Raw genomic sequence first — 13580 nt, forward strand, 5'->3', positions numbered from 1 at the left:
TAGCATTATAACTATGCTGACTTGTTAAGGGGGCAGAAGAGTGAGTCTTTTTTCTTTTTTATTAAATCAACTTTCCAGACCCAGCCCAGCCCAGGGAGAAGCCCCAGCCCAACTAAATCAATTAAATCAACTTTCTTTAATGAATATAACTCATCAGTTTATTTTAATACTATAATATTAGTGTAGCCTAATCGTTATCTGCAACTGTGAAGCAAAACCGCATTGGTTTAAACAGAATGAATACATATTTTTTTTTATTTATTTTTTTAATAAAAAATTCGAATGTTGATTTAGAATTCGAATGCCAACGTAACAAACAAAGGTTTGAACGTTTGGGCTCAGCCCTACCACCCGTAGTGCACTTGCTTGAGAGCGGTTTTGAAGGAGGGTAGGGATTCACATTATTTTACGGCTGTGGGTAGGGCATTCCACATTGTTGTGGCATAATTGCGAAACGTGTTTAGTCCCTTGTTTGAGCCGAATCTGGGTTGAACATGATTTGTGGAACGATCTGGTGTTGTGGTCGTGGAATTCACTGACCTTTGGGAAGTATTTCGAGATGTACATCTTAGTGGTGTAGTGTATCTTGTAACAATGGTTTATGGCAATCTTACTGGCTATCACCCACTGTTTCACCCCGTTGATGCATCCGTAATCAGAAGAATTACACTGGAAACGTGATCTCTTTCCTTGATGGTTATGTTTATTTTCATAAACAAAGGGTCTCGTACAAAACTAAACAAATTGAAAGTCTTTGAAAGGTGAAGAAACTAGATAAATAATTCTCTCTTGATGGTTGCGGCCTACTGTAGCTCCCTAGCCGGAGCATGTCCTGTTAGCCGGAGCTAGCTATCTCCTCGTGGCCTCCCTCCCTCCCTGCTGTCTTGCTGTCAACGCTTGTCTACGCTTGTCACCTCTGACCCAATCAGACGCTGCTATGGCTTAAAATGAACACTCTACATCTCTTGGAGTGACCTTGAGTCTCTCTCTCATGTTTCTTATCTCTCCCACACTCTGTCTGTGTCTCGTACAGTCTCTAAGTTCAACACACAAAAACACAGAGTAGATGACTGTCTCAGTGTTTATAGTTTAACAAACAACTAATATCTATATGTTATAACCAAATTAAAATCATTGATTTCCTTCAATACGTACACCTTGTAGAGCATTCAATTAAAGTTGAAGGTCCAGAAGTACACCATGTCGAGCATTAAATTAAAGTTGAAGGTCCATAAGTACACCATGTTGAGCATTAAATTAAAGTTGAAGGTCCATAAGTACACCATGTTGAGCATTAAATTAAAGTTGCAGAAAATTGTTGACATGATCCAATAAAGGTATTAAAATAAATTTTCAATCCAATGAATTGAGGTTCATACAAATATTCATGGGAATTGACCCTCCTTTGTGGGGTAATCCCGAAAAGGAATGAAGAGTTTAATTAACTTAAATGTTTCCCAAACAACTAGGGCTGCAATGAATGATAATTATCATCATTAATAAATACCCTGAATAAATTAGGGCCAACTTCACATCATTAAGTAACTCCCACTGATCTAACCAACTCTTAATTTCCTGCCTCCTTGCCCCCGCACAGGCGTTTGCCGTGATGCCATCTTGGATGCAGCTGATCAAAATCGTAAAGGAATACTACATCATCCCGCCCGTACTGGAAGGGAACACACTCCTCTTCCACCTGGTGACGGAGAACATGGACCTGACTCAGGTAACATAAAATAAGGGAAGGTTGGGGTGGGACGTCCCGGTGCCCTCACTAAGCTAAGGTGCATACCATGTAATCGCAACATCCCGGGACCTTTGTTGCACTCAATCTCGGCACAGGAGTCAGCAAAGGGTGTGCTGATTAAAGCACCAATAGTAATTAATGACACTGTACCGTCAAACAAAGCAGAAATATATGAACTGCAAGACACAACACAATGGTATAAAAACATAGAAGACCAATATGATAAATGTAATATCTAAGCTAGTTGTAGACTAAGCCTGTCACATGGTGATTCTGCCTCGTTCTTCCCACAGTGCAGTTTTTTTTTTTTTTTTTTTTTTACTTAATTTTTTTAGTGTTTATCGCTTTTCTGGTCAAGCATGACCGACAGAAACAGGTTGAAAATGGGATGTAGAGCAGGGGAAGACATTCTGAGAAATGACGCCGGGTCCGGGAATCGAACTCGTGTCCCCCAGATCCGTGACGAGCACGGTTTTCCCCGACGCAGAAATAGCGCCGAGATATGCGGTGAGCTACGGAAGCTTCCCACAGTGCAGTGTTTCAACAGTGGGTTGAGCTGTGGGGTTAAGTTCTCATGACTAAATGTCTTTGTCTGAGAAGAGCTCATATTCAAAATGAATATTATTTCTGTAAGCCATTTCTCATCCTGATGTAGGCTATCTGTGGTAAAAAAAAAAATATATATATACTGTATATATCAGCATGAGAATCTTGATTTTGGTGTTGATTACTAGAATTATAGACACAGTGAGCGAGTTTGAGTCCTGCTATTTTACAGTCTGTATAATATTTAATTTGTTTTTTGTATTTTTTTATTTAATGATATTCCACTCCCAATTTCCTCTTCAATTTGTCCACAGCAGGACCAAGCTTATGCATCTCTGATGAGGCTTAGCAATACGGTAAGACACTCACTTACTCACTCACTCACTCAGTACATAGGACAAATTCAAAGAAATTACCTGGCTATGGAAAAACATGTAATTGAATAAATGAATAATTAAGCATTAATAATAATAATATAATAATACCTTTAATTTATATAGCACACTTTAAACTCAAGACACAACACAATATCTCAAGGTGCTTCACAGCAAATGGAAAAATAAAAAGTATGGCTGGGACTTTATCGCATTCATTTCGATTAATTAATTACAGAAAGAATTAAAAGTGTAAGAATGTTACCTTTCGAAGGAGACCAGACTCATGCATGTGCTATAAGTATAAAGTATAATAAATCTCAAATAACTTTTTTTCTTAGTCTGGTTTGTTCATAAAATAAGAGAAATTGAGATCAATCAAGAGTTTTTTTTTCCAATGGTCAACTATTCTGGAATGTACTTGAAAGTACTGCGTTTTACTTTTACCTCGAAAGTGCTTGAGTTTACAAAAGGTCCTTTGCGCTATATGCACTTGATATATATATGCTATATATATGCACCCAAAATGTCTGTACTTTGTTTGTTTGTTGATATGCGATTAAAATGTGATTCATTTCGATTAATTAACTATAAAGTATCTAATTCATTCGATAAAAATTTGTAATTGAGTCCCACCACTAATAACCGTCAGAAGGGGGGCTATGTGAGACTGTTGTTCATTGACTACAGCTCAGCATTCAACACCATAGACCCCACCAGACTGGTGGACAAGCTGATCGTGCTGGGTCTGAGCTCCGCCCTGAGTGCCTGGGTACTGGACTTTCTGAGTGAAAGACCCCAGGCGGTCAGGGTGGGGGGTCAGACCTCCAACACCATCACCCTGAGCATCGGGTTCCCCCAGGGCTGTGTTCTAAGCCCCCTGCTGTACTCACTCTACACACACGATTGTGTGGCCAAGTTCAGCTCCAACTCCATAGTGAAGTTCGCAGACGACATGGTGGTGGTGGGGCTGATCTCGGACAACGACGAGAAGGCCTACCGGGAGGAGGTTGAGGTACTGGAACCAGCGTTTCCGTTAGCCGGTAATTACCGGTATTTGACCGGCAAAATCTGTCCGACATATTTACTCTCTCCGGTCTTAATGTCCGGTGAAAATAATTCCCTGAGTCTAAGCACAATTTGATTATTTGAATTGTATTAAAATAGGCTAAAATTAAATAGCCTATGCGATGAACGAAACGATCATTACATTTGTTTCCTCGTTGCTTCTAATAATGACAACGACGTCGTCGGCGAGAGCTTAGTGCTGGGTGTGCGAACTTTTGTGAAGCTGCAGAGCCAGAGCACTATCAGCACAATGCAGTATTCCAGCAGTACTCCAATTCAGCCATTTTCAGCCAATGTTGGGTGGGGGGCGCTGCTGTGCGGTTCCCAGAAAAGAGCCAATAACAGCTAAATCAGCTTCTCTGCAGCGCCATACTCTTTGCAAATAAGTCATTGCGAGGTGGAGAGAGTCGTCACGCAAACCACGATAATGTTGCCGTCTCTCTGCTTTCTCAGTTCTTCGCTTGATATAATTAATACAAATGTCCAATATAACGGAATTCGTTAGCTCATAAAAATGTGATTATAACAGACTGCTGTTTAGTGTCGGACCGACTGCCCACATACGCGGTCTATTTTATTTCAAGTCAGCAGCAGCACGGAGTATCGAGGGACTTATTTTATTTGGAATATATTAATGACTGTATACGTGAAGTTGAACATTATGATATGTGTGACGTGTCTGATACAACGAGGTGAAGCGATGTCGACTCGAGATTCATTTGGGGGTGCGTGTGACAGAGCTGCTGCAGCGGGAGCCTGCAGGGCGGGAGCTTGATGCTGGTAGCGTATCGCACTAACTTGAGAGGCGAGAGATAGTAATTTGATTCTGCAAATCAATTTCTCATTCTTCGCTTGATGTAATTAATACACATGTCCAATTATAACGGAATTCGTTAGCTCATAAAAATGTGATTATAATAGACTGCTGTTTAAAACTCTGACCGGAATATCTCGAATATGTCCGGTGATAGAAATCTTGCAGGTCACCCAGACCGGCACGAATATGTTCTAACGGAAACGCTGACTGGAACGCTGGTGCCAGGACAACAGCCTGCTCCTGAACATTGGTAAAACCAAGGAGCTGATCGTGGATTATAGGAGAGGACAGCAGGAGACACACACACCACTGATGATTAACGGGGCTACCGTGGACAGGGTGAGCAGCTTTAAGTACCTGGGGGTCCACATCTCAGAGGATCTGACATGGTCAACACACATAGACACAGTAGTAAAGAAGGCGAAACAGCACCTCTACCACCTGAGACAGTTAAGGAAGTTCAGAGTATCGGGGAAGATACTCCAGTCCTTCTACTCAGGAGCTGTAGAGAGCATCTTGACCGGAAACATCACTGCCTGGTATGGAAACAGCACGGCACAGGACAAGAAGGCCCTACAGAGAGTGGTGCGCTCAGCCGAGCGTACCACGGGTATTGCACTACCTCCCCTGCAGGTTCTATACAACAAGAGGTGCAAATCCAGAGCCTGCAGGATAATGAAAGACCCTCACCACCCCAATAACAGCCTGTTCCAGCTGCTGAGGTCAGGCAGACGCCTGCGAACCCCAGCTACTAGGACAGAGAGGCTTAGGCTCAGCTTCTTCCCCCAGGCCATCAGAGCCCTGAACAATGAACATTGAGTGCCACAGAACACTGAACTATCCACACACAAGCACACATGAACACACACACGACACGCACGCTGTGTACGCTCACACACTAGCAGCCACTTAACACTTTAACATGAGTGGGCACACACTCATGACGCACACACGCACACTTATGGCCAAAAGGAAAGGCCACTTTAAATTAGAATAACAGGAACAGTGTATTGCACTACCAAAGCTACCTAGCATGTCCTATATGCTCTGTAAATAACTATGTACAGATACCGAGATGTCACACCCTGTTACCTGTTTATTGCACAATGTTGTTTTTTATTGGATTCTATTATATGTTGTACCACTGTATTGCACATCGTTGCGGGCAAGACCATCCGCATTTCATTGTATACTTGTATGCCGTGACAATTAAAACTCTTGACTTGATTTGAATAGAAACGCGCTCAGTGACGTACTCTATGGCGGGGGAATTTCCGCGGTGCACACGCCCAATCTTTCAGGGCGTGGGACCAGGAAACTCCCCTCCTACCTTACCCTTGATACGACCAGGTTGAATAGGTACCCCTGTTAATATGTGAACATGCTGTTCATTATCATCACAGGCTGAGAAAAAGATTCATTCCTCAATCACATGTCACTAAGCATAGCTTCACAGGTTAATTAACCCTCTTAGTTGTGAGTTCACCCACGTTACAAACGTTACATGAACACACATGTTCTCATCACAACTAACCAGTTCATTTTTACACATGTAAAAAACAACGCCGATTTTCTATGGAGAGAGAAGCTATACCAGTGACAAGACAATTCACACACAACACGCGTCGTATCCTCAATGTATTGCAGCAACACACGTTTTGGAAACATCGTTATTACAAAACATTTAGAAGGGAAGAAAAGAAGAAGTGTTTAAAGTCCGGTCAGGACTCCTACCTTCACCCTGAGCGCAGGCCGAGAGGACTGCAACACTGGCTAACGGGACACCGAGTCGAACCCGGCATCTCCTGCGTTGGTGACGAGGGTAATGTCCGCTACGCCACCCAGCCGCCGTTCTCCATGTTGACGAAGTTCTCGCTGGCATGGCACCCGGGTGTAGGGTCGACTAACATCCTCTGTCAAAGATGACGTCGTAGTCGGAGTGTTTAAGGCATGTTATAGTCACAGTAACGTTCAACAGTGTAGCATTAAGCTAACAGCCGCCCGACTGATAGCAACAAGCTAACATTTCCTAGCCTAGTGAACACAACGAGCTAGCGCCGCATCTAACAGCTGACTGGCTAACAACAGTAGGCCACAAACTAGCACGCCAGCTAAGCAGCTATCACCTGAACTGTACACAACGACATAATAAGCCACACTTCAGACAGGCCGCCGCCTCATCCTAAGAGAGCAGATGTCAAACACAACTGTGATTTACCAGACATGCAGCGGAGTCGGCTCAATTCCCATCCGGGCTGCAGCCGACTTGAGCATGGAACTACCGATAAAGAAGATCCATGCCCACTTTTCCTCGTGCTTTAGGGTGTACTTCCACATTCATGTGAAAGATGGGGCCTGCACGGGACAGAGAAGCATCCGCTTGTCCAGAGAATCCCGGGTTCAACCAGGTCTCGGTCGCGGCCCACTAGGTTGACCATCATGGGCGTCAGACCAAGATCCTCCGTCCGCCGCTTAAGAAGCCGAGCAGAGGACCCCAATCTGGGGCCGGCCTTCATAAAATTGTAGCATAGCATTAACAGACAACTAGTGCTCGCAAGCAAAACATTACTCACCCAGCTCGGAAGCAACCAGTTTCTCACAACAGCCGGTGCCTCCCACAGTCCAGCTGTATGACCGGAGGTTCAATACCTATCCAATACGAAAAAGCCGGTGGAGGTCAGAATGATCATCATCTTCCAGAGACTCCAGTGACGAAGACAATATTGCCGTATTTTCTCGAAAATAGTGAGAGAGAAAATAAAGATATAATGTCAACGTATCTCCTTGTCTTCTGTTTTCCTTTCTTCAGATAAATACTTTCTTTCCCACGTCAAGTGGTGTATACAGGCACTTCCTTGTGGTGAAATTTGAGAAGGAGATGAGTGTGTGGCCCCACCCCTGCTTATGTAGGTAGCAGATGGGGGTGTGGTCAGACGGATGTTGGTATGTAAAGGTACATTTTGAAATTTTATTCAGTGCATATACACTGGAGCGAGATATGTGCAATATGACGCTGAGCGGAAGCTAGCATGATATAGAACAGGCCCTAGTGGAAGGCAGAGTAAAATGAATTAGTTTTAACTCTTTGGACGCCACTGACTTGAGCATTGTTTGTTCCTACCACGCCAACGCTCTAAAACAGGGGTCCCCAAACCTTTTCCTGTGAGGGCCACATAACTATTCCCTTCTCTGGTGGGGGCCGGGGTCAGTTTGTAACAGAAAAAGTGTGACGATCGCAGGGGTGCCTAAACGTAAACATTTATTGTTTTCCAGAAAGCCACACATAACCAAATATTAATGACCCTTTCCGGGATCTTCACAGAAAAAAGTCAGGAAATAAATAATAACACTATTAATGAAATAAATATCACTATTTATGAAATAAATATACAGTACCTACAGACCACCTAGCTCTAGCTCTGTACTATTTAAAAGCATAGTGCAGGACACACTCAAAGGTTATCGCACCTCAGAGATGGCAGTGGACATGTATGACAGGACAAAGGCCATAATAATGGCCTTGGGATTGAGGAACATACTACCAGCCAAAGGAGGAAGCGGAAAAGGATGGACGAGTATGTAGTTGAGTCATCTTGTGGCACAAGCTCAGACCTCAGCTCAGGAGATCAGCTGAGACAGAGACTGTTCTATCCAGTCCTCGACAGAATGCTGCAAGAGCTTGAGAGCAGGTTCTCATGAGTTGGAGAACAACTTATGGGAGGCATACAGGCATGTTATCCAGCCTCAGACCAGTGTCTCTCAGTGGAATTGCTGCAACCCCTTGCCACAATATCAATTACAATAGCCAACTACTGCCAGAGGAGATCACAGTTGCAAAGTGTTTCCTGGCCAGGGCAGGCAGAGATGCAGTCCCTACTATCCAAAGTGTCTTTTCCCTCCTTGATGATAATAATTAATAATGCATTTTATTTTTAAGGCGCCTTTCATGACACTAAAAAGAAGTCCACAAATCGGTGAATGAAAAAATTATAGGATCAAATGAAAACTACTGTTTAATGGATGTTTAAAAGTACTAAAAACCAACGAAAAATATCAAACACTAACAAACATTCAGCACAGACAATGGGGATGCTGCCATATTAAAAAAAAAGCTAGGGGGCCGGGCCAAATGTGAAGGCGGGCCGGATCCGGCCCGCTTGCCGTAGTTTGATCACTGCTCTAAAAGATAGGAATAAGTGGCAGTGTTTGCAGGGCTATATATATATTCTATAGTATAGCTATGGATACAATACTATGGCCCATTTGACATCAACTATCTATCGTTCAATATATGAAAAAGAATACATTTTTTAATCAATACGTTCGTGTGTTATACCGTGGTGAATATAAGTATAGTTTTAGAGTGATCCTGTCTAATCCCAGAAAACAACAATATGCAGCAAAATGTGAATTTCACTAAAAGCGTTGCCGTTTCTCGCCTGGACACGAATGAAGGGGGGGGTGGGGTAGTTTTTTTATGCTTTTATGGTCACCAACGGCATACGTTGTGGAGTAACGTTACACACACGTTGTGATCCAGGTGAAATCATGGATGGATCAAAGCAAAGTATTGGTGTCCATCATGTCGCCAACATAATCCACCACAACAGATGCATCTGGGGCATTTGACGCTTCTCAATGCCTGACAAAGAAAAGTGTGCCCGGAGACATTTGAACGTTGCACAGGCCAAGATATAAGGTTTCAAATGGTGCTCGATACTGCCACCTGGGAGGATGCGGCCGGTATTGCACTTTGGCATTATCAGGATGATTCCCCATGTTAACCCAGAGTCCGTGTGCCTGTAATGAATGGAAATATCGAATAAAAGAAATAACGATGAAAACCCGACTTGACTCGGGTCTGGCGCTGATTGAGTTAAGGCTGGCCTTGAAGGCAGCAAGGGAGTCATTCAACCACTCAAGCAGCACAATAGGGGCCTGGCGTGCAATATTTGTGTAGTTGTCTTTCTTCCAACATGGCTTCCTGTGACCATTAACTACTTTCAAAAGAAAAGGCCTAATTTCTGTGCAGTGCTAAAGCAGGTAAAACACTGGAAAAGCGTGATATAACTGTTCCACTGTGACTTTTTCACAAAAGACTCGGTAATAAGACACCAATTCATTAACACATTGGATGCCACGCCTCTTACTCATCGTTAACCCCTGATGCCACCTATTCCATGTAAACGGTCACCTTGTTTGTAGAGCTAAATCTATATTCTATATTATAGCCATGGATTTTAGTCATTTGACACTGGGTTTCTTCCAATCAAGATGCAAAAAATAAATATTTTTTCCATCCATACGTTCCCGTGTTATACCGTGGTGAGTATGGTTTTAGAGCCGTCTAGGGTAATTCATGCCGTTCCTCGCCTGGACCCGCGATTGTTCCGGATTCAAGTCCACATTATCAGTATTATGTTCCATCATGGACGCATTATTCGCATTGAACACTAAAAACAGTTACCAGCCCGATCGCTATGAAAGCATTGCAGGATCAGGCTAGAATTGACGTTGAATCGCTCTTACCTTCGGCCGAAAGTAATCCAAAAATAATATTCCAATTTCTTGATCGCCATCTGGTAGATCCAATCCCCATTTGATCGACGTTATAAGCCACCATAACATACGGATCAAGCATAATTGACAGGCTTCGGTGTGACCGGCTGAACTGTGCCGCTTCCCGAGAACGTGAATCTTCGTTTACGGCACTGAACGGTTGGGGCACAGAAACGAGAATTCTCGTGAACGGCACTCAACATGTTAAAGAAAATGTATTATATTTCCCAAATATCAACACACAGCAAACGTTGTTTTTTCAAACATGGAGGACATTCTGAACATTCTGTGAAAGGCCTCTATTTGGTGTTTCACCCCCATCTCCCATTGGGTGGCTTAGCCTCCTATATATTAGTCTTGGTTTTGACCCTCACCTCCGGTCTTCCTGTCCAGCCTCTGGTCGACACGGCGACGCTGAAGGAGCGACTGATGCTTTTCGTCAATAAGGGCCCATTTAACCGGCACACCAATGTGACCATCCGAAAGGGTTTGGGTCTGGCATGCACCAGGAACCATCTGGATCTGATGGGCAAGGTATGAACTCATGCGCACACACATACACACATGCATGCACACACACATCTCTCAATTATTCTCTTCACACTCACACACGGATATATTCCATGTTTTGTTCTCTTCTCACACCTTTGTGCGTGTGTGTGTTATGCAGGTCTATGTTGAGTTTGAGTCTCGACAGGCTTTGACTGCAGCGTTTCATTGGTACAAGAAGAACTGGGTCTACAATTATTTTGCTTACATTTTCCAACCGCAAAGCCAAGCACCTGGTAAGACATTCTTAATTTTTAATCTTATAGCATTTTTTTTTTTTTTTATTTATTAGCATTTTCAGCTTTTTCTGGCCATGCAGGACCGATAGAGTGAGAGAGGGAGAACGGGAGGAGAGGTAGGGAAGACATGCGGCAAATGGTCGCCGGGACGCTTCATTACTTCAGGCAACCTTCTTGCGTTCAGCGCCCCACGTGACCACGCCTAGCACGCCCCCGCGGCGACGCGGCAGCGGCGCGCAGGTTGCCGCACGCAATCCCCCCCGTTTTAACATCGACGGTTAGCTCAACTCGTTCGCCGCCTTGCTGTGGAGCCTGCGGTCCAGTTGGTGACAAGTTCGAATCACTTCAATTTTTGCTTTTTTTTACGTTTAATTAATTTATCGCCTCTCTATATAAACGTAACTAGCGTCTGTCTTTCTTTCGCCGGTTAAGTTTAGGCATTCTTTCCGAGTTGGTTAAGGTTAGGGTTAAGTTAAGGCATTCTTTCGGAGTTGGTTAAGGTTAGGGTTAAGTTTAGGCATTCTTTCGGAGTTGGTTAAGGTTAGAGTTTGTCGCAGAGCATGGCAATAGAATGCCTGTCTTTCTTTTATTTCCGCTCTGCCGCTCTGCCTCTCTGCCGCGGTCACATGGGCATCGTGGCCAATCAGAGAAACGCTGAACGCAAGTAGGTTGCCTGAAGTGTTCACGCCGCCGGGACTGGGAAACGAACCCGGGACGACCGCTCGTTACTCAGCGCCCTATGTGGTGTGCTACTGGAGCGCCCATTATAGCAGTTTTTTAAAGGTAGAATCTGTAATGTTGTCAAACAGTAACCTCTTGGCAGAAGAGCCCCTCTTTCCTTACATTTTTATTTTTTATTTAATTTTTTTTATGTGGGTTGGATTTCAGTGGGTCTGGAAAAATTCACAGTCGAATAAGTTACTAAACTTCAACCCACTTTTCAGACCACTTTTTCTTTAGCCCGACGGGTCCGGCACCGGTCCCAAAATTACATCACGTCATAAATCAATCTCTCCAGACTGTATGACATTAACACATTGGGCGCCGGGGGTTGTGCCCATCATTGTACCCAGTCTGCCACCGTTGAAAGCCTATGGAGATGTTTACCTTCTTTTCAGGGCTATAACTTTTTAAATTGTATTGCTATATTGACATTACTATGGCCCATTCAACATCTATTATCTATCGTTCAGGATGTGGGAACGTTATATTTTTTCATTCATACATTGTTGTGTTAATACCGTCTAGAATATAAGTATGAGAGTTATAGGCCCTGACGCATATGATAGATTATCGATTGGCGTTTCTTTCCTATACACGCTATATTAAAAAATTCAAATGTATATGATCAGTATACATTATGCTTCATCATGCGTGAAGGAAAGGGGGGGGGGTCGTTTATAATTCCTTGATCGTCAGTAACGGCTTTATTTATTATGGGTTGATATATTGATCAGATGGTTTGCAGTGAAATGAATAAACAATCGGGCTGAAAATAACGTTACTGTCCTCTTACTGTTCGCCGAGATCCATTTCTGATTTTTATGGCACAATAAACGCCGAAATCATATAGATTATTAAGTTTAGAAAGCGATCCAAATGCACTATAGTGGTTGTCTGGATCCACGTAACAAGATATTACTGCCGGAGGGATTTCCTCGATGCACCAGCGCCACTTCCGGTTTTGGCGAGAGTGTAACTCGCCCGACCATCCACCAGGCGGCGGTATTGAGGCGGTGCAATCTCATACAGGGTCCCGCTGCAGTCCGGAGGTTGGCTGGATGAATTATGAATGCCATGGCGAAAAAATTAAATATTGATCCCAAAAACGGCGTAAGTCGTTCTTGGTGTTCAACGCATGGCGGGCAAAAACGGCGTAAGTCGTTCTTGGCGACCAATGTGTTAAGTAGTGTTTTTTTCCCAAATGTATACAAGAGTAAAGACCATAACTATGTCACAACAGCAGTCATAGTGCATATTTTCAGCAATACGTTTGTTTACCAATAGGTTAAATTGTTATTAGTGAGATTTTAGTTTATGGAATGTGTTAATAATTTTGCGAATATCCGCCATTTTGAATTAGCGAAACGTTGCCACTTGTAGTCATATGAGCAGAGGGCATCGAGAGTTCTCAATGAGCGTTGGAATTTCGAAAAACTACAGTACCAGGCCGATTCTAGCTTCCTGCAAGCAAATTACTTGTGTATGAATTTCTTTTATTTCTTGGGATTCTCTACCACAAAACTGAACGTTATTGGCATAGATTGGAGCGCACTTAGTGTGTCTACCTTCTGTGAACATTTAGCAACAATCCGATACGCAAACGGATTCAAAATGCCGGAGCCATATTCATTATTAGAATGGAACTGTACATACTAGGGGTGTAACGGTACACAAAAACCACGGTTCGGTACGGGTTTTCGGTACAGTGGGGGAAAGTTTGGCTTTCCATGTTCCACTCAGGGGTGATGTAGTGTGCAGTTACTGTTAACACATTGACCGCCAGCCGCAGGGGGCGCTGATCCCCCTTCAGCGCCAGGTCTTTATTCAATGGATATAGTTTTAGAATGCCAAACTTGCGAGTCCTAAAACTATATTTTATATTATAGGTATGGATCTAATAAAGCTGTCGACTGTCAGTGAGTTGCTTTTGGTCAACATGCAAAAAAAACAGATTGTTT

At 43.3% G+C, this 13580-nt stretch overlaps 1 protein-coding gene across 1 annotated transcript in view; it reads left to right on the forward strand.

Annotated features, from left to right (window-relative positions):
• Positions 1-13580, forward strand: part of LOC311242966 (uncharacterized protein) — a gene marked incomplete at its 3' end in the record, with an annotated part of 158673 nt that overhangs the window by 41183 nt on the left and 103910 nt on the right. Inside the window, exons 6-9 of the mRNA XM_084332030.1 lie at positions 1598-1726; positions 2608-2649; positions 10505-10645; positions 10782-10896. Of these exons, the coding sequence (XP_084188156.1) occupies positions 1598-1726; positions 2608-2649; positions 10505-10645; positions 10782-10896 (427 nt within the window). The remainder of the gene's footprint in view (positions 1-1597; positions 1727-2607; positions 2650-10504; positions 10646-10781; positions 10897-13580) is intronic.

Source organism: Notolepis coatsorum (assembly GCF_963971535.1).
Source record: "Notolepis coatsorum genome assembly, chromosome: 1".
NCBI classification, from domain to species: Eukaryota; Metazoa; Chordata; class Actinopteri; order Aulopiformes; family Paralepididae; genus Notolepis; species Notolepis coatsorum.